At 45.3% G+C, this 22,332-nt stretch overlaps 1 protein-coding gene across 2 annotated transcripts in view; it reads left to right on the top strand.

Moving 5' to 3' along the window:
* Positions 1 to 22,332, top strand: part of LOC147663077 (monocarboxylate transporter 13-like) — a 217,219-nt gene that overhangs the window by 7,903 nt on the left and 186,984 nt on the right. Inside the window, exon 2 of one of the 2 annotated variants that reach the window (XM_086950699.1) lies at positions 5,328 to 5,334. The exons of the other annotated variant lie outside the window; for it this stretch is intronic. Coding sequence (XP_086806825.1) covers positions 5,328 to 5,334 — 7 coding nt within the window. The remainder of the gene's footprint in view (positions 1 to 5,327; positions 5,335 to 22,332) is intronic. 2 annotated transcript variants of the gene reach the window in all.

The raw sequence follows: 22,332 nt of genomic DNA, 5'->3' as shown, positions 1-22,332 counted from the left end.
GAATTCCAGACCTGCTGGGGAAGGTACTGACAGTGAATTCTGTGAGGGGTGGAGCTGAGACCCCAGAGCACAGGTGGCAAGTGACTCCTGAGTGGCCCCATTTTGAAGTATGCCAGCAGGCTGTGTCGGAAGGTTGGGACAGGGGCAGAGAGCTGATGTGGCACATCAGTATAGGCTAAAGATACATCTCTGCTTAAACACCCTGCGCCAAGTTCAAAGGTCCTACACAGGGGGAGAGCTGTCTTTGTGGTGCTTTTCTGCTGAACACTATGGGCAATTGGAAGGAGGAGCCCCTGACTGCCATCTGCCCTAAGGAGTCTTACTTAGATTGACCCCAGGACCAGTGGGGCACTCCCCAGGACCAGGTAAGCTGGTCCCTGTTACCCCCGCCAATCCCCCCTCCCCCGAGACCAGTTGGGGGATGGACTGGACAAGTGCACAAGGAAGTAGAGAAGCCCTGAGGAAAAGCAAAGTGAAAGGCTGATGGAGATGCAAGTGAAACCAGCTCTCTGCCAGGTTTGTCACCTTTGAGGCCAGGAGACCTGAGGAAAAAGCTCCAAATGGCTAGGGCTTGCCACCAGGAGCACAACGAGACACAGACCGTCCAATTTGGCCTGACTGGGCCCAAGATATGACCTTGTGAAGCATGGCGACCTTTGTCCCTTTTTTCTCTGCACCGACGACGAAGTGTGTGGGACTTCACCGCCATTTTGTGTCTTGCTCCTGGGGTGGGCCAGGACTCAACAATGGAGATTGAAGAAACTAAAGGGAAGTGCCGTTGCGCTTTCCCCACTCGAGGAGAAGGAGGTCAGGATCCCATCCCTGTGCCCTTATGCAAACAAAGAAGAGGTGTCCTGCCCACTTCTTCATGTGACTGTCTCTTCCCATGCTCGTATCTAGGAGAGGCGGGAAGGCCAGCCACCCACTGCGCGACTGCATGCATGAGCGGGCACACCAGATTGATGCTACTGGCACCTGCGGCAGCACACTGGAGTGCTAGCCACTGGGGAGACAACGGCAGCAGCCGGTGGTAGGCTCCCCGAGCTGCCCCTCAATGAGAAATCCTGCAAGTGGGGTGGCCGGGTGGGACTGGGTACCCCAAGGCGGAGAGCGAGGCCGTGCATGAAATACTTACATACCCAAAGGCAAGGAAAGACCGCTGCAGCGGGATCGCCACTACTATAAAATGGAGGAAAGTGTGCAAGGAGCGTCCCATAATGCCCTGTGGGCCTTGCCTGCATTTTTTAATTAAGAAAGCACTCATTATTGGCTCGTGGTGGCCCCAGGAGGATGGGGTCACCAGCAAAAGGCAGCTATAGTGCGAGGGTAGCTGGTTCTCGAAATCCTTAAGGGTATAACGAAAGTACTAAACCTCAGGCTGCATAGAGACTTAGGGCCAGATGTAGGAACCCTAATACCGGTCGGTAACGTCCGAAATGACCGAATTTCGGCCGTTACCGACCGGTATTACGCATTTGGGATGTAGATGGCTACATTTCAGATTCGGTAATTTACCGAATCGGTATTTAAGAATTCGGTAAATTACCGAATCTGAAATGTAGGAAGCATTCAAGTGAGTGCTTTTCACCTGTAAGGATTCGGTATTTACAAATAAAATTAAAATTACAAGAAAAATTTAAAAAAGTAATTTTTTGCATTTAATACCAGTGCCATGTGGCAGACATACATGCCCTCAGGGCATGTATGAGAGCCACATGTGCACCCATGCACAAATCAGGGGTGCAACAGGGTGTCAAAGTGACACCCTGCCACCCTTGAATAATTCCCCCCTTTTACCGAATCGGTAAATACCAATTCGGTAACTCCTATTCATTCCTATGGGCCCACATGGGAATTACCGAATCGGTATTTACCAATTCGGAAAATACCGAATCCTACCAATTCGGTAATACTTACCGAGTAATTACCTACATAACATTTACCAATTCTAAAATACCGAATGGGTAAAATTCTGTATTTTAGATTCGGTAAATGTAGTTTACCTACATCTAGCCCTTAGAATCTAGAGTGCCAAATAGCAAACGAATCAATTTACAGCAATTTTCTAAACCAGACATCAGAGTTATTCCCCAGATTAAAGAGATCGGACAGGCGCAGACAGTAGAGCTGTCCCCAAGTTTCAGCCTCAGGCAGCTCCCTCTCTGGCTACAAACTAGTCGGTTCCTGCCTTCGAACTGTCCCCACTGTTGGAAGGAGTTGAACATACACAGTCCCTCCAGTATATTGTAATGAAGTGACACTTCAAATAAGTTTCAGATGAAGGTCAGTGTTCCCCCTCAATGAAACCGGTCGCTCCCATGCCATTGCTACAGAGCCACTCAGAAGTATTGGTTACTATTGGCCATGAGTATGGACAGAGTGTGTTACCTGTCTGCTGTGACTGCCCTTCCTCTCTCTCTTTGTTCATTTCTGTTTACATGTCTTCTTCTATCTTTATTTCTCTTTTGTCTGCTGCCTGCTACTTTGTTTCCCTCTCCTGTTCCTTTGCCTTTTCTTTGTTTTCATGTTTCTCCATGTCAAATGTGAGTTGTCCATCTTCATGTTTTTCTTTGTGTTTGATACTTATTGATTTGTATTTCTGACTAATAACAGCTCGTTTTTGGCTGGAGTGTCAAAGACGTCATTGGGTCGAGCCATAGCCTGACATCCGGCTGGAGTTTGGGTCAGGCCTTCAGCGGCTTACCAATAGGAATGCCATCAGGCCAGTTTTCTGCCAGCATAACCGAATGCCCCCGGCCAGTACAAAAAATATGAAAACCAGCGCATCAACACCTCGTCAGGGGAGTAAGCACTATATAAATGCAATTTCATTTCAATACCTAAAGCTGGTATGTCCCCATTATCAACAGCCAATATAAGAAAGAAAGCACGTTAACAAGTGTTCTAGAGCTGCCCTGATGATCTCGGACTGATAGGTAAAGTAAACAAAAACAGAAAGTTACCACTGAATGCAGATGACTTTATATGAACTTCTATTTAAGTTTCACGTCCGAGCCTTTACAGATTTGAATGTAATTGTTGTACTTCAAAATAAAATGGTCCCCAAAAGTGGACAGTTGGGAATTTATTAGTAGGTAACAAAAATGAAGGTGCATATTGTTGGGTCTGGGGAATATTTTAAGTGTGTAGTATTGCTAACTCTTCTTATTTTGAGAAATACCATCCAAAATATACCCTAATTTACCACCTTCATGTTACAACTCATTCCAACTGTACAGAGAGTGTTAAGGGCATGCCAGAAAATGCAGGTAGTGCCCTTCCTGATTGCCGGGTTGCAAGTAGGGAGAGTTTGCGGCCTTACAGCCAGAGCTGCCGACTTTAAACCTGGAGAACCAGGTTGGAGCCTCAGCGTCGGCTCAGCTTCCTGTGATTCAGGGCAAAATCTCCCCGTGCCTACCAAAAAATGAATGTGTCCTTGCGTAACGCAACTGGCGCTCATGTAAAGTGCTCCAATACCTTCGGGTCGCATTCGCGTTTGACTGCACAGGCATGCTGGTGTTTCCATGCTCGTAGTCACCTGGAGGAATGTTCCGCAAGTTGAGTTCAAATTCAAGCAGAAAGGGTGGCAGCAGATCAGTGGAGAACAACTCTGGACAAAGGGTCTTAAACCTGGGCATCTTTTTCCTCATATGTCCAACCGAAGCCAAGAGCATCAGGAAGGAGGCAGGGACAATCCTTATATTCTGGCCTTTCCAAGATCGTGATATATCCCGGGAAACCTATGCAAGATTCCCAATCCAAGATGGTCGAAAGGTTTATCAGTTCCTATTTAAACCATGTATAAGAGGGTATCTAAAAATTATAGAATTTTTTTATCATGTTCATCACTTATTTTCAACTTCTTTTGTGCCGAATTTTTGATCCTCTGTATCTGGAAATTCTGCTGGATTTTTTTTTCTTAATAATACTTGCTTGCTTCTTCCTCCACCATGGTATATGAGGGTGCGTGATGGCTTATTATCCATTACTATATTAATCTTTGTATAAAATCAAGAGCTATAAGATTGCCAATGAGGTTTTCATCCTTTGTGAATTTCTTACTCCTATTCAGAATCCTTTTAAGGAGCTATTGATACCTTTCATGCATTCTGTTAAGTGTAGGTTGAAAGCGTTGCTACTGGTAGGAGCTGCTCTTCTTTCATCAAGCTAGAAGGAGAGTCAAAAGACCCAAGCGTTCAGTCCTTGTCCCCTCATTGCATGTATATCTAGTAGTAGTTGTAGAACGCAGACCCAGCTAGCCAGCCACGAGTCCTGAACATGGGATTTAGCCTCGCGATATGATTCCAGATCATTTCATAAATACACTAACTGAAGAAGCAAAAATGATAGCACTCTCTTTTTATGAGTCCAGAACCTGTGTGTTGTGAACAGATGGAATTTAGTAAATTACAATGAGGTGCAAGGACCGCAATCATGTTTATGTCCTTGCATAAGGAGGGTGACTCCCAATGCTGAATACATTAGTAAGCGGGTCGGTTTTGGCAGTCCTTGACATGAAAGTCAAATTGCTACATTCAGTTTAATTTTCCACCATTTCAAAGTGTTGCCTTTACACACAGCAGACATCTTGGGCCCAGTGGCAGGTAGACATGGTGCCATATTTACAACTGAAAAATACAACTATTATTTTAAGTGGGAGAAATTTAAAGTGCAAAAGAATGTTCTATATTATGAACATTTTTACAGAACACATTTGTGCACTTTAAATTTCTCCCATTTAAAATTTTTTTTTGTATGTTTGTGTAATACATGTAACAGTGTCACATATAGCAAAGGGTATGTCCTGTCCCACAAGTATATACAACACAGGCTCTTAGCCACCCACACACATGTATCCCATTCATAAGCATGCCTGTTCATTCATCCCCAAAGACCACGCTCTCACTGACACCCCTGGCAGCCCTGTCTTAGTGCCCCTAGTCAAAGCATTTAGTTTGAACAATATTATGTGGCACTAAGGACAAGTCGAAAAAGCTGGGCATGGTGGTGTCTGGTAGTAGTGCGCGGGGTGTTTAGCCTTCAGTAGCTCACAATGATTTTCACTGATCAGAGGTAGTTCTCACTACAGAATAGGCTGGAGACCCCTGTCCTGAAGCCTCTTTCCCAGTCTTCACAATCCTTGAGACTCCCTGACAGCCTATTGGCAGCGCCCCAGTACACCGAGTCTGCACCCCTGCAATCATCTGCAGACTGGTACTTGCTTCCCTAGGGTACCAGCTCTGTTTCAAGTAAAAACAGTCTTTACATTTCACGCTGCTTTATTATTATTTTAGTTGCAGAAAAGGGAAAACCAAGACATACAAAAGCTCCCTGGTACAGCCATACCAATCAAATTCAGTGCTATTCTTCAGAGTAAGCTTGGCTGAATAGGAAGTTAACATAACTTAGATTTGTGGAGAAATTGTCATTAACAAATTAAGCCAAACCACAATTTTGTCCCAAAATCCAGTAGGAAAATAAATGATAAATAGGTTAGGAAGAAGTGAAAGAAATTGTCTGTTAGCTTCTTCAGACTGTATTTTAAAACAATATACGTTCTCCCTGTGTGGTCTGTTTTTAATTGGTAGTTTCAATGCTATGGGTGGGCTTGGGCATTAAGACATTTCAAATTTATTTGATGTCCTGCAGGCAGTAACCAGTGCCCCTGCTGTTCAGATTACTTTTTAAGAGAGTTTTATTTCTTTTCTACATAACTATCTAATTTTTCCCATATTGAGTGTCATGAGGATAGCCATGGAGATTGTTGCAAAGTCAAATTGTCTTCAATGTACACAAATCTCTGAGCGCACACAATCACATCTTAGCATGAATAAAAGTCATCCAGTAGTCCTTGTGTTCTCCAGGTCCTTGCTTTAATCGATGATAGTTCTTCCACCAACCAACACGGGTTTCGTCTGTAGATAAGTCATCCTACCACTCCCTCAGGGGTTTTTGGGCAGTTTTCTCTCTTCACAGTGGTTGAAATCCCCATCTATTGGGCGTATGCTAAGTTCCAGTATTAAGCAGTGTATGTCCAATGAAATCTTGACTCCTGTGTATGGGGCGGCGTTTCCGTCTCCCTCGTCTTGACGGGTATGTCCGCCTTTGTGACAAGCGCTTGTCACAAATGCGGATGTATCCGTCAGGAAGAGAGGAGGCTTTGAGATGGCTTCCCCTGTTCTGACATTAGCCAGAAGATTGGTATATAAGGTCATGGCCATTTTAAGTTGTAATCTGGATGTATTAGAGGAGCGCATATGTAATTTTTTGTTTGCGTTGCAATTTTGTCTTTTTGGGGGGACACAATGCCCATCGCTACAGTCGTGGATTCTTTGATCTCTCCTATTCATTTTAAGTTGTGGACCAGGTGTATGAGGAGGGTGTTAATGTGACTCCAGACAATGTTATAGAACTGGACTATGAACCCATCTGATCCTGGAGCTTTACCTTTTGTAAGGTTCTGAACTAATTTGTAAACATCATTGAGATTGATCGAGCTACCGAAGTCTAGTCTGTGTGAATCAAAGCCTGTTGGGAGGTTTAGATTCTTAAAATATTGTCCACAGACACTTTAGTTTATTGATGCTTTTTTGGACTGGACTTCAGTATAAAATGCTTTGAAAGCATCAGCTTTTTGATGTGTCTTTGTTGTGGATTGTACCAAGTGGCTCTGAAATATTTTACTTGTTTAAATTGTAGATATGTAGTTAACATCTTCCCAGTTGTATTCCTTTGTATAATCTCATTTTTTGATTAATGACCCAAAGTCTAGATCTTACACTGAAAATATAATTATAGTATTTTTCTTTTATTCAAACATTCTAATAAACAATTACCTTTGAATGCCTGAACTTTATTTCCAATTGTTTGATCTCCACTTCAAAAGCATTTAAAGATGCAGTGATTATCTTTTGTTGCTTTTATACTGATGAATACTTATGTAATAGTTGAGGAAATCAAAGGGAATTGGAAGTATCTGCCATATAGTTTGTAGCTGCATCTTTAATTGGATTGATATTACCTTCTTGAAATATTTCTAAATTCATTCTCCAGCAGTTGCAACCATACTGTCTATGACTCATGCTAGCATGAGACCTATGCTTGTGTGGTTAGTAACTAACCTAGACTTTATCTAAGCGTCCTCCAGTGTATGGATGTGGTTGCCAAAAATAAAAAGGTAATCAATTCTGGAGTGTGTCTGGTGCAGGAAAATAAGGCAGTGAATTCACTTTTTATTTATTTATTTAAGAAGTTTTATATAGCGCTAGCCAGACCGGAAGGCATCAGAGCGCTTTACAACAAGTATAGAGCAGTGCAAAAGACAGCAAATAAAGTACAATCTACGAAGCATTCAGGATATGAGTCAGAGTAGAGATGGCCATCTGCATCGAGAAGAGAGTAAAGGCACTTTGAACACTCCTAGCGGTTCCTATCTGTTCGATAGGGAGCGGTCGAGGAAAAGGATTTTGAGTTGGCTTTTGAATTTCGGGAAGTAAGGAATAGTTCTGATGTGGCGGGGGATAGAGTTCCAGATTTTGGGAGCATTTCCGGCAAAGGATCTGGCCAATGTTTTTTGTTTTTGTGCTTTGAGCAGGATAAGAAGTAGGGTGTTAGAGCTTCTGAGAGTCCTGTTCTGACCTGCTTTTAGTGTGTTTAGCCAATGGGTGTCCCTCAGGTCAAATGTGTCCCAGGTCTCTTTTGCAGCCTGAATGAATGAATTAAGTAATTTTATAAAGCGCGCAATACCCGAAGATGTCTTAGTGTTAAACTAATCAAAACCAGGAGGGCAATCAGCCTAAGGGGATACCTTTAGCATCGCACAGTGACCTATTAAGAGAATAACCAGGTCTTCAACTGTTTTCTGAATTGCAGCAAGGTCGGTTGTGAGCGTAGTGCCTGAAGCAGAGTTTGTGGAGTGGTGCTGAGTACCCAGCATGTTTTTTATGCTGTGGATCGTGCTCCTCCGTAACGCCTGTATATGTGTTCATATGTGGTATTCATGTACAATAAACCTCAGAGAGAGGCAGGGGAACACTGGTCAAAGTCAGCAAATGATTGGAAGTGGTTACTGACATGATGATGACCTAATCCCCTCCCCCTCAGCTCTGCCCCAAGAGGGGGAGTGTTAGGAGAGTGGTGTATTATTGTATGGTGTGGTTGTGCAACCTCAACATGTAATAAAAGTCACAGTTCCATTTCAGGTCCAGTCTGGTTTGTTTGTAAAACCTTAGCTCAGTCCTGGGTAGCTTGGCACAGAGCAGTCAAGCTTTATTGAAGAAACAATTGTAAAGCATTAAGAAGTATTAAAACAGTTGAATAAAAATAAAATGCAACACAATAAAAATATTATTCATCTTTAAGTAGCCTCCTCAGCGACAAAAAAATCACTAGTGCTTTCCAGGGTGAGAGAGGAATTGTTAAAGAAACAATTAATTACAGCTTGTCATTTGAGGCAATAAATCGTTGTAATCTCCTGCGCCTCGCAGTTTAGTGTTAGCCGCAACAAGTAACTTGAAAATGGCTTTAAGGGTACTTTGTGAGGTCCAATTCCAATAGGGAGCCAGTCACTTGGACCAGTCAGCTCCAGTTGAACAGTTACTGATAGTTTAAGAAGTCTTCAATCCAGTTCCAGGTCCGACGGGCGAACCGCTATAGAAGTCAATGGAGTGTTTGTGACGCAAGATGCTTAACCTCTTGGCTGCTAATGACAAGGGTAACTCGTCATGGACTTTCCATTGATTTCAATGGAAATTAATAAAGAATTCAAATAATGCCTTAGCAGCCAAGAGGTTAAGATACTCAAGGACGCTGAGCCAGTGTCGGGGGTCTTCCTGTGGCCACCCCTCAGTCCACAAGCACCGAGAGGGAGGCTACTTTGGCCTCAGGGGTCGATATCTCACGAAATTCAGGTGAAGTCCAGCACAACACCTGTTGCCAGTTTCTCCAGTTACAGCACACCCAGCGATTCCATTTAACTCTCAGGAACGTCCCTGCTGGGAGACCAAACTGCACTTCAGTGACTATCCCGGGTCCAGCAGCCTCGGGTGCCGCTTTTAAGGGTCGGGACTCAATCTCCACAGCTGCACCCCGAGCCCAAGGGTGATCAGGCTTCTTGGTGCTGGGCTCTCAAGGGAGCGGGCTTCTCAGCTTTTATGGCACTGCGCCTGTAACAGGGAGTCAGTCAACTGACTCTTGGAGTCACCTTTTCGGTCCGGGGCTCGTGAAAGACTTTTCTTCATGAAGGACACCACAGGCAAAAAGCCCTTTCTTTGATAGCCCAAGATGCAGCCTTAGGTGCACCTTCCCTCTGCTAGGTCTACGGAACAGCAATTCTCCATTCCATACGTGATATGAGGTCTGGCTGACAAGGTTGCCCATGGTATGCCCACTGGCAGCCTGCAGGGATGCAGTGAATAACAAGCCAATGGGCTACCAGGTCCCCTCACACCTGATGACATCTAGCTATCCCAGAATGCACTATTTTGCCTACTCCTAACATGGCAGAACCTTTCTCTTGGTATGTGGCACTCTCTTGCTCAACCCAGAGGTGTGGCTACCTTGGGGGGCTACATGCCCTTTGAATAAAAGGTTTGACCACTGCGTCTTCCTCTCTGCTCAAGATGTCAGCCTGTCTTCTAAAGCAAAGCAGCAGCCCCTCTCATGTGTGACTACCATTTGCCATTCAAAGGCAGCTTCTCCTTTGAAGCGGTCATTATGGGCTTAAACCCTTTCTGGCCATGCTGCCAGGAGCTCTCACCTCTACTCCCAGCAAGTCCTTTGTTCTTCTTCCTGAGAATCATGCTCACCTCTCCCCGGGAGGGCAGAAGGCTCTCTCGAAGAAACAACATGTGCAACGATACACGAATACTGAAATATTTGGGCAACAAGGTGGCAACTTGCCATTTGTTCAAAAGTTGCATTAAATTCCACTTGAGCAGCAAGTCGGGTGTAATGCAATGATTTGTTTGATACCTTGAGTTACCATGTTTAGTAGTCCCATTTGGAAGTTAGCACTTCCGAGTTGTCAGCATGTAACTCCATGATTGCCATTGGGCCTACAAGCCTTATTCACAGTTAAAATTACAACGTGGAGTTTTTACATTCAGAAAAGGTAAAGTTAACACACACATGTCCATCTTTTTATTATCATGCACTCTGCCTTTAGGACTCAGTTGACCTGCTTTAGGGGTGACTTATAAATATAAAAACGGATGACCTGGGCTTTGCAGTTGATTTGAATGACAAAGTTGAGCTAGCAGTTTAAAACTACTCTGCCAGCCAGCAGTATCAGTCTGGGAGTCATGCTTCGCTTTATCGCATTCGTGGTGGCAATATGCGTTCTGAAGTTCATGAGGGACACTCAACATAGAGGCCCCTGCAACCATATACTAGAGATTTATAAGTAAGCTAACTTTTGTGTGGGCGAGCCAATCAGGCGTATACCTTTTTAAGGGTCAGAGCACTGGCGCTGCGGCCTGTTTGGCAGGACTCAGTGGACTTTCAGAGTTGAACAGCCAGCAACATCAGTCCAAAAACTTGGGGGTGATCATGCAAACAGAGTCATTTCTTTACAGTGAGAGAAGGTTTTCAGTGTTCTGTGGTTTCTGCAAAGGTCGACAGTCTACCCCTTTTGAATTAGTAGAGAATAAGAAGTGCCAAGACACAGGTTCGCCAAAACATTTAGGTTAATGTTTACTAAGAAATGAGACATGGCACCAACAATTCCTTTGGTATTAAACAGAGAATGCCAACCTCAGACTGTTCCTTTACTTCTGTGAACTATGGCACATATATTATATTATTTTAAGTTTAGAGTTTGTTTTATCTGTGTATCAAAGGCCAACCTCTTGATTGTATTGTTTAATGTGAATGGGGATGGTGTATAATTCTCGATATATGGACATTATGCCCTTGTGAACAATCTAAGCAGTCTTTTGCTGCTTTAAAACTATTAATCTCTAGCTTTTTAGATGCACCTAATCCTTTACGTTTACTGGTGTATGATAAGCATGTTTTGGATTATCTTTTAATTTATTGGTGTCTGCAGGATTGAGTAATATATCCATGCTTGTTAATAATGCTACTTATTTGTGATAACACTGTACCTTTCATAACAAACACAGATCACTCCACTTGAAGTTTGTGTTTTTTTGGTAGTAAATTTAGGGCTTGGTGTGTGAAATTTTCAGGCGCAAAAATTGGTTGCAAATTGTGACTTTTTGTGAACAGAGAATAATTTTGTGAACCAACCTAGTTAATAGGTCAGTTCACAAAATTCCAAATCGTAGTGGATCACAATTCGACCATCCTCATCAGTCTTCATGAGGTAGGTCACAACTTGCGACTCACTGTGATTGGATGCTATTGCAGGGAGGGTCCCCTGCTGGGGTCCTCAGACCACCATACTTGTAATTGCAAAGTAAACTTTTAGTTAAATTCAGTTCCTTTGCTTTAAATTAAACATCTGCATTTATGAAGAAAAGTTGTTTTTTTGTTGAAAGTAGCAGTGTTTTTCAGGACCATTGCCTACTCATTAAAATGAGCTAGAGGTGTGGCAAGTGGGCGGGGCTATATATATATATATATATATATTTCACTGTACCTACGTTACATTGACGATGTATTTCTTGTTTGGAAAGGTAGTGTTGAGAGTGCCAAAGCCTTTGTTGAAGTGATTAATATAAATAACATCAATTTGAATTTCACTTCAAACATGAGTTCCATCTCTATATGTTTTCTAGATGTAGAGATATTTGTAGAAGGCAACAAATAGGGTACCAGACTATATAGGAAGCTCAGTGCTGGCAATACTATTTTACACGCAAATAGCCAGCACCCAGCGCACCTGATCCGGAGCATTCCCTTTGGGGAAATGCTCCGGATCAAAAGAATCTGCAGTACAGAACCCGAATGTGCGGCTGCACAAGAGGCGTGCAGATTGCGCTTCCTAGCCAGAGGCTATTCCAACTCCAGTCTGGTAAAAGCCATTCAGCGATCAAATTCGGTCAGCAGACAAGAAGCCTTAGTTCCAAAAGATAGAACTAACCTGGGAGATGACCAACCAGTAGTTGGGGCCCAAACAATTTCCCCACGAGTCATTTTGACTTATAATTGCCAACATGGAGATCTTAGAAAAATTCTATATAAAAACTGGAATTTAGTACAAAGTGACCCTGTCATTGGGCACAAAGTGAGCAATAAACCTATGCTCACTTTCCGTAAATCCCCCTCCATGTCCAAAGCATTGGTCAGTAACACCATTGAACCTAAGGCTTCGAACACTTGGATGGCACTCAAAAAGGGTTTTAAAACTTGTCCCCAATGCAAAGCCTGCCGTTTCGGCAGCAATAGGACACATTTCAAAAGCCCTTTCCGTGAAGATCCTATTGCCATTACCAAGTGGCTCACCTGCAAAACCGAGTTTGCTATTTATGTGTTGGAGTGTCCGTGTGGGCTGCAATATGTGGGCAGCACTAAACTGCCCGCCCACAAACGGATACTCCAACACATACGTGCAATTTCGGGACATGACCAAAATTATCCGGTTGCCAGGCATTTCCATGTTAAACACCAAGGCATACCTGATGAGCTCCAATATTTTATAATCGATGCAGTGGAGGCATCAAGAAGAGGAGGAGACCGTGAGGCCAAACTCAGTCTCCTTGAAACTAGATATATACTGGAGCTCAATACAAAAAAATCCGAATGGATTAAACAACAGGGAAGATCTTTATACCTGCATTTAGAATCAGATTTTATGCCCGTAAGACCTGTCCGGATATTGTCATACTCTACCCTGGTTTTAGTTATTCCATTCTTTTCTTACTGAAAAATATTAAGAAATGTGGTGACTCTTTTGGATTTTCTGAAAACTTTTTTTTAATCCTTTTATAAAATAATCGGAATCTGTTGTTTTACCTAATACTATTGCACTTTATACAAATATTTTGCACAATCACTGTTTTGCACTTTATATGCTTTAGCAGGCATTGTTAAGGTGGCAGGCCCACTTGGGCTCTATTTCGATTGTTTGAATTATTCAAACTAGATGACATGAGTTTTACAATACTGGAGTTTGTTCACCAGTTTATAAAATCCAACGCTGTTTCTCTGCAAATTAATATGTAAAACGGTTTATATGCAAAAGGAATACATTCAACATTAATTGATCCCGACAGTTGTTACAGATGATACTTTTATACGATCTACTGATTTCCACACATAGACAAATTTGGTCGCGATGTTTATTCAGGAATATCAATTGTTTACTTTCTTACAGAATGTAATCAGATGTATCATGTGTATATAGTTTTAAAGTTGATTTAACAATTTTAATACTATTTATACCGATAAACAGTTTTTAATTCTATTTTTAGCATTTGTCTAGAAATAAGGAGATTACGGCGTTGTTTTGCACAGTATTTTTACTATGTCGATTGTATACCATGTTGCACTGTCACTTTAAATTGTCCGCGCTATGGCGAGCAGTTTGTCATGTGATCAAGCCTCCTTGGAGGCGAAACGCGTCATGGCGGCAGCGCTGGCATTAACTAAATAAACCACGTTTTGCACCAGCAATCTTTGGGTCGACTCTTCGTCATTTGGCAATTTGGCAGTGTGATTCTGCGACGTGTGACGAACTTCATGGATATATATATATATATATATATATATATATATATATATATATATATATATATATATATATATATATATATTCCGTTATGACACCCTCCGTGTGAGAGCACACCCAAAGACAGGAAGGACCCGGCCAAACAAGGAGGAGTCCTTTATTATCAGCAGAAACCAGCATGCCCCAAGGAATATTTGTTTTTTGCATTCCCTACGCGTTTCGCAGCTCCTGCCGCTTGTTCACGGGACCGGCATGCATGCGGGCAGATGCGAAGGCAACCAGTCCATTGTTTCGCCGATTTTATCGCCATCCGCTAGGCAAGGTTTCACACAAGGCATTATGGGACCAGTAGTTCCTTCGTTACCATATGACCAATGCTTGGCTCTGCCTCGCACACAGTATTATAAAACTCTTGCGAGCCTCCCAAAGAGCGGTTAGTTTCAATTAGAAGCTGTCCTGTCATTCCGTTTCGCTCCGCAGTTTTCTGGAACAAACAGCCCACATTTCCTCAGCGTGGTGGTGCTACTCTCCCGACCTGGGCAGGCCGGTAATATGTTCCGTTATGACACCCTCCGTGTGAGAGCACACCCAAAGACAGGAAGGACCCGGCCAAACAAGGAGGAGTCCTTTATTATCAGCAGAAACCAGCATGCCCCAAGGAATATTTGTTTTTTGCATTCCCTACGCGTTTCGCAGCTCCTGCCGCTTGTTCACGGGACCGGCATGCATGCGGGCAGATGCGAAGGCAACCAGTCCATTGTTTCGCCGATTTTATCGCCATCCGCTAGGCAAGGTTTCACACAAGGCATTATGGGACCAGTAGTTCCTTCGTTACCATATGACCAATGCTTGGCTCTGCCTCGCACACAGTATTATAAAACTCTTGCGAGCCTCCCAAAGAGCGGTTAGTTTCAATTAGAAGCTGTCCTGTCATTCCGTTTCGCTCCGCAGTTTTCTGGAACAAACAGCCCACATTTCCTCAGCGTGGTGGTGCTACTCTCCCGACCTGGGCAGGCCGGTAATATGTTCCGTTATGACACCCTCCGTGTGAGAGCACACCCAAAGACAGGAAGGACCCGGCCAAACAAGGAGGAGTCCTTTATTATCAGCAGAAACCAGCATGCCCCAAGGAATATTTGTTTTTTGCATTCCCTACGCGTTTCGCAGCTCCTGCCGCTTGTTCACGGGACCGGCATGCATGCGGGCAGATGCGAAGGCAACCAGTCCATTGTTTCGCCGATTTTATCGCCATCCGCTAGGCAAGGTTTCACACAAGGCATTATGGGACCAGTAGTTCCTTCGTTACCATATGACCAATGCTTGGCTCTGCCTCGCACACAGTATTATAAAACTCTTGCGAGCCTCCCAAAGAGCGGTTAGTTTCAATTAGAAGCTGTCCTGTCATTCCGTTTCGCTCCGCAGTTTTCTGGAACAAACAGCCCACATTTCCTCAGCGTGGTGGTGCTACTCTCCCGACCTGGGCAGGCCGGTAATATGTTCCGTTATGACACCCTCCGTGTGAGAGCACACCCAAAGACAGGAAGGACCCGGCCAAACAAGGAGGAGTCCTTTATTATCAGCAGAAACCAGCATGCCCCAAGGAATATTTGTTTTTTGCATTCCCTACGCGTTTCGCAGCTCCTGCCGCTTGTTCACGGGACCGGCATGCATGCGGGCAGATGCGAAGGCAACCAGTCCATTGTTTCGCCGATTTTATCGCCATCCGCTAGGCAAGGTTTCACACAAGGCATTATGGGACCAGTAGTTCCTTCGTTACCATATGACCAATGCTTGGCTCTGCCTCGCACACAGTATTATAAAACTCTTGCGAGCCTCCCAAAGAGCGGTTAGTTTCAATTAGAAGCTGTCCTGTCATTCCGTTTCGCTCCGCAGTTTTCTGGAACAAACAGCCCACATTTCCTCAGCGTGGTGGTGCTACTCTCCCGACCTGGGCAGGCCGGTAATATGTTCCGTTATGACACCCTCCGTGTGAGAGCACACCCAAAGACAGGAAGGACCCGGCCAAACAAGGAGGAGTCCTTTATTATCAGCAGAAACCAGCATGCCCCAAGGAATATTTGTTTTTTGCATTCCCTACGCGTTTCGCAGCTCCTGCCGCTTGTTCACGGGACCGGCATGCATGCGGGCAGATGCGAAGGCAACCAGTCCATTGTTTCGCCGATTTTATCGCCATCCGCTAGGCAAGGTTTCACACAAGGCATTATGGGACCAGTAGTTCCTTCGTTACCATATGACCAATGCTTGGCTCTGCCTCGCACACAGTATTATAAAACTCTTGCGAGCCTCCCAAAGAGCGGTTAGTTTCAATTAGAAGCTGTCCTGTCATTCCGTTTCGCTCCGCAGTTTTCTGGAACAAACAGCCCACATTTCCTCAGCGTGGTGGTGCTACTCTCCCGACCTGGGCAGGCCGGTAATATGTTCCGTTATGACACCCTCCGTGTGAGAGCACACCAAAAGACAGGAAGGACCCGGCCAAACAAGGAGGAGTCCTTTATTATCAGCAGAAACCAGCATGCCCCAAGGAATATTTGTTTTTTGCATTCCCTACGCGTTTCGCAGCTCCTGCCGCTTGTTCACGGGACCGGCATGCATGCGGGCAGATGCGAAGGCAACCAGTCCATTGTTTCGCCGATTTTATCGCCATCCGCTAGGCAAGGTTTCACACAAGGCATTATGGGACCAGTAGTTCCTTCGTTACCATATGACCAATGCTTGGCTCTGCCTCGCACACAGTATTATAAAACTCTTGCGAGCCTCCCTTTGGGTGTGCTCTCACACGGAGGGTGTCATAACGGAACATATTACCGGCCTGCCCAGGTCGGGAGAGTAGCACCACCACGCTGAGGAAATGTGGGCTGTTTGTTCCAGAAAACTGCGGAGCGAAACGGAATGACAGGACAGCTTCTAATTGAAACTAACCGCTCTTTCGGAGGCTCGCAAGAGTTTTATAATACTGTGTGCGAGGCAGAGCCAAGCATTGGTCATATGGTAACGAAGGAACTACTGGTCCCATAATGCCTTGTGTGAAACCTTGCCTAGCGGATGGCGATAAAATCGGCGAAACAATGGACTGGTTGCCTTCGCATCTGCCCGCATGCATGCCGGTCCCGTGAACAAGCGGCAGGAGCTGCGAAACGCGTAGGGAATGCAAAAAACAAATATTCCTTGGGGCATGCTGGTTTCTGCTGATAATAAAGGACTCCTCCTTGTTTGGCCGGGTCCTTCCTGTCTTTGGGTGTGCTCTCACACGGAGGGTGTCATAACGGAACATATTACCGGCCTGCCCAGGTCGGGAGAGTAGCACCACCACGCTGAGGAAATGTGGGCTGTTTGTTCCAGAAAACTACGGAGCGAAACGGAATGACAGGACAGCTTCTAATTGAAACTAACCGCTCTTTGGGAGGCTCGCAAGAGTTTTATAATACTGTGTGCGAGGCAGAGCCAAGCATTGGTCATATGGTAACGAAGGAACTACTGGTCCCATAATGCCTTGTGTGAAACCTTGCCTAGCGGATGGCGATAAAATCGGCGAAACAATGGACTGGTTGCCTTCGCATCTGCCCGCATGCATGCCGGTCCCGTGAACAAGCGGCAGGAGCTGCGAAACGCGTAGGGAATGCAAAAAACAAATATTCCTTGGGGCATGCTGGTTTCTGCTGATAATAAAGGACTCCTCCTTGTTTGGCCGGGTCCTTCCTGTCTTTGGGTGTGCTCTCACACGGAGGGTGTCATAACGGAACATATTACCGGCCTGCCCAGGTCGGGAGAGTAGCACCACCACGCTGAGGAAATGTGGGCTGTTTGTTCCAGAAAACTGCGGAGCGAAACGGAATGACAGGACAGCTTCTAATTGAAACTAACCGCTCTTTGGGAGGCTCGCAAGAGTTTTATAATACTGTGTGCGAGGCAGAGCCAAGCATTGGTCATATGGTAACGAAGGAACTACTGGTCCCATAATGCCTTGTGTGAAACCTTGCCTAGCGGATGGCGATAAAATCGGCGAAACAATGGACTGGTTGCCTTCGCATCTGCCCGCATGCATGCCGGTCCCGTGAACAAGCGGCAGGAGCTGCGAAACGCGTAGGGAATGCAAAAAACAAATATTCCTTGGGGCATGCTGGTTTCTGCTGATAATAAAGGACTCCTCCTTGTTTGGCCGGGTCCTTCCTGTCTTTGGGTGTGCTCTCACACGGAGGGTGTCATAACGGAACATATTACCGGCCTGCCCAGGTCGGGAGAGTAGCACCACCACGCTGAGGAAATGTGGGCTGTTTGTTCCAGAAAACTGCGGAGCGAAACGGAATGACAGGACAGCTTCTAATTGAAACTAACCGCTCTTTGGGAGGCTCGCAAGAGTTTTATAATACTGTGTGCGAGGCAGAGCCAAGCATTGGTCATATGGTAACGAAGGAACTACTGGTCCCATAATGCCTTGTGTGAAACCTTGCCTAGCGGATGGGGATAAAATCGGCGAAACAATGGACTGGTTGCCTTCGCATCTGCCCGCATGCATGCCGGTCCCGTGAACAAGCGGCAGGAGCTGCGAAACGCGTAGGGAATGCAAAAAACAAATATTCCTTGGGGCATGCTGGTTTCTGCTGATAATAAAGGACTCCTCCTTGTTTGGCCGGGTCCTTCCTGTCTTTGGGTGTGCTCTCACACGGAGGGTGTCATAACGGAACATATTACCGGCCTGCCCAGGTCGGGAGAGTAGCACCACCACGCTGAGGAAATGTGGGCTGTTTGTTCCAGAAAACTGCGGAGCGAAACGGAATGACAGGACAGCTTCTAATTGAAACTAACCGCTCTTTGGGAGGCTCGCAAGAGTTTTATAATACTGTGTGCGAGGCAGAGCCAAGCATTGGTCATATGGTAACGAAGGAACTACTGGTCCCATAATGCCTTGTGTGAAACCTTGCCTAGCGGATGGGGATAAAATCGGCGAAACAATGGACTGGTTGCCTTCGCATCTGCCCGCATGCATGCCGGTCCCGTGAACAAGCGGCAGGAGCTGCGAAACGCGTAGGGAATGCAAAAAACAAATATTCCTTGGGGCACGCTGGTTTCTGCTGATAATAAAGGACTCCTCCTTGTTTGGCCGGGTCCTTCCTGTCTTTGGGTGTGCTCTCACACGGAGGGTGTCATAACGGAATATATATATATATATATATATATATATATATATATATATATATATATATATATATATATACATCCAGAGTTTTGACTTTACACAAATGTGTGTTCAAATACCATTTCTAAGCCCATTTATGATTTCAGAACTCAACAAATATCTTCCATTTTTATCTGTAAAAGTGGCAATGCTAACTTCACCTGTCACCTCACTTCTTTACATTCCTCCCTCCCCCTTCCTTCTATGTTCACCTTGTCTTTCCTCAAACCAAATACATCACCAGTTGTCGTGGGAGCTCATTTCTGGAGCACTTCAGGTCCCTGCTATACATTAACTTAGGGCAAGGCTAACTTCGCACCATGAATGCATTCCCCAGGGCAGCCGCTGTTATCATCTAAATGCAGCGATTAGTGTTGGAGGGCCACACAAAGGGAAGCGGCTACAGAGCTGAACAAAAACTTGAAAAGAAAAAACCCAAACTTTGCCGAAGGTGTAGGGTGTCATGCTGCCACTCACTTTAGTAGGTAGGGCCAGTGCCATACCGTAAGTGGGACTGGATTAGTGACTGGAGGCCCCAACTCATTTCACACACCTGACAGAGGGGTGGGGCTAGGGGCGCTAAAGCACTTTCATCGCTGCACACCAGATTGACAGTGCAGGGTCTGTCTAGAGACCCTGCCCTGTTAATCACAGTGTGCCAAGAGCCCACTCAAACCCCTGCAGTTTGGGAACACTGAATTGGGGGCTGCTAATCTTCAGCAGCACCTCTGCAAAAGGGCGGCTACTTCACGCCTCATTTACTTGCAAGCTGCTCGGAAGCCCTGCCCTGAGGTGGAGGAGATGCATATCCTGAGCCTGCCGTCCATCAGGTACCGGTACTCTCCCGGTCTACAGAGAAGTGCCGGAAGATTCGGAAGTGCCAGTACTCAGTACCGGTGAGTACCGACCCATTTAAAGCCCTGCATAGGACTCAAGCTATACCTCACTGATGAGACCAAAGTATGTCATTACCATTCTGGGATTATTTTTGATAGGACCTTGTCTAACTGTTTCCCTGAGAGACAGGGTCGATACTGATTTGCATAAGGTGGGCCTTTTTCTAGAGTTGCTCGTCTTCTCCAATCACTTCTCCCTGCGTTGCTGTACTGTCAACTCAGGGGCTTGTGTTCTTTTTCATTCTGGCAAACAAGCCACATGTCAGGACCCTCAACTGTGCTTCATTGTGCTTTATTGTTTGCTTGTGAGCCTCTGGTGAGTTTCCAGATGTTCATCGCCGGATGAAGCTTTGAGAGGCAACATCATGTCATTACAAAGAACAGAGACAGGACTTGGGCCTGATACCTCCAAGGTGCACGCACAGCACTGATCGAAGCCTGAGCAGGCTGGAATGGGCTGACTTCAGGAACATTAACCCTTTCGATGCTGATGACGAGCTCAGCTCGTCATCACCCACGGGTGTTGTGTGCTGATGACGAGCTGAGCTCGTCATGGTGCCACTAAAATGGCATTTTCCAGCACAGGGGGGGGGGGGGAAACGCCCAGCAGCCATGTGGTTAAGACAAGTTTACACCTACTGCTGAACCTATATGACCGCTGGCTCTGGTTACCAAGCGCTATCTTCAAACTATGTTAGTCATTCCCACTATTTGTCTGTTTGAGGTCACCGGCAAACTATCTCCACAGGCCCTAAAATGACATCTGTGTATCTAATTGGAGATGTATGTTCAGGTATGAATGTACAAGAGGCGCTGGATAGATCAATGCTCCTTCATTTGGCGAGGGAAGCTGTCCTCAAATGATCATTCTCTTTAACAGAGACTGAACCACCCTGCACATCCCACACAGGATGCTGCCCTGAACATGCACATCACAAACATAGCCATCTCTGACTATAAATGTTTCATGTTATAACAAGCCAGGCAAGACTCAGAAGAATGTATTGGCAATGCTCCTGAATGTCTGAAAGGGCTTGTAAGCCCCAGAACATTGCACAGTGAGGCAGAATAAATATTCACACAAAATATGAGAATCTGCCCATATGCTTCTCCCTCAGAAAAACAGACATGCTGCTCCCTCGCTTGAAATCTCAAACACTAGACCCTCTTACATTGAATCAGTGCTGGAAGGGCTTTTGGTAAAGACTGAACATTTAAGCCAAATCTTCAAGCTTTCTTCCCAATCAGCCAGTTTTTCCACTAAGAAGTCCACCATCTGCCACTTTGTTGGTAGCTGGTCTTATTTCCATGGGTGCCTCGCATATGGGAAGGGGTGCCGAGTGCACACTTCCTACTCAATCGCAGACCCCCTCTCCGTCTTAGAAGGTCAAGGCTGTTACTCCAACACCATCAATGCTGGAACTAGAAGAGTTGCAGGGGGATGAAATGATGACACAAGATGCTATAAATGTAATGCGTGAGATTGGCATGTACAAGGCTCATCAGTATAACCAGCCAATGTACCAGGTACAAATGTACAGGAATTTATATAGCGCAAATCACCGTGCGGATTCTAAGCGCTTGCTTAGGGAACCCGTCCTGATATTCCCCTGTGAGATAACCCCGGCAGGGTATCCGCAAGGTGAAAGTCAGGTATCCCGCCGCGAGGGGCCGTTGTGGAGATTAAGCCCAGAGTCACAGAGTGTGAACCCGTGGATCGAGTAGGCACCGAGCGAGAATTGTCGAGTCCATGGACATTTGTTTTAGGACTCAAGACCCCGCCGAGCCGGGAATTGAACCCTGGTCCCGGGCTGACCTCTGTTTCCAGGTCTGCCTCCTCTAACCAGTGAGCCACACTTCTCCACAACTACCCTGATCAACTCTGGGGTATCCATCAGTGTGATGTTAAAATACCTCCTGCTCCGTCCATCACCAGTCCTTCATACAACTACAGTTTGTGTTTTCATGTACGGCAACACTGCACCACCTCTTCTCTGCTGGGTATTTATTACCCACACAGATCACATTATCTGTACCAACGTATATCCCACCTAGCCTGGGACAAGTACTCTCATCAGTGCCACACTGGAGAGAAATGTCGCCTATACATATTGCCTTGAGCATCATCCCCTGCAGTCTAAGTAACATCATGGGGGACTTCTCTGCAATTTTGCACCCGAATAGGATGCCTATATGACACGCTGGTGCAATAAATGCTGAAACGTGTCTGTCAGTGCTTTTGAGACTTGCGTAAATAAAGCACGGTGCTGATACCTACCCGAGAATGCACCCGTGACTGGCTTTGTACAATGGGACATTGTTATATTTAATCTATGTCTCTTTCTCTGGCTGGGATTTCCCTGTGGCTCACATGATGTCACTGCTAGAATGCTTGGTGACATCGTGGAATGTTGGGGGCTTGGCTTGTGTCTCAACTGGCAGTTGGTACCAGGCAGGCTGAGTGACAGGGAGGTCATTCCTAGTGGGGTTATGTATTTCCATCTTAATAACTTGACCTGCAACTCAACTTGAATAAAGTAACCTGATTATACTCCTGGCTCAAGGACATCTATTTACAATAGACATATGTATCAACACATTTCCCCATA

This window comes from Lissotriton vulgaris, unplaced genomic scaffold (genome assembly GCF_964263255.1).
Source record: "Lissotriton vulgaris unplaced genomic scaffold, aLisVul1.2 SCAFFOLD_1120, whole genome shotgun sequence".
In the NCBI taxonomy this organism is placed as follows: domain Eukaryota; kingdom Metazoa; phylum Chordata; class Amphibia; order Caudata; family Salamandridae; genus Lissotriton; species Lissotriton vulgaris.
Note: the sequence above shows the minus strand (reverse complement) of the source record. Positions and strands in the feature narration are given on the sequence as shown.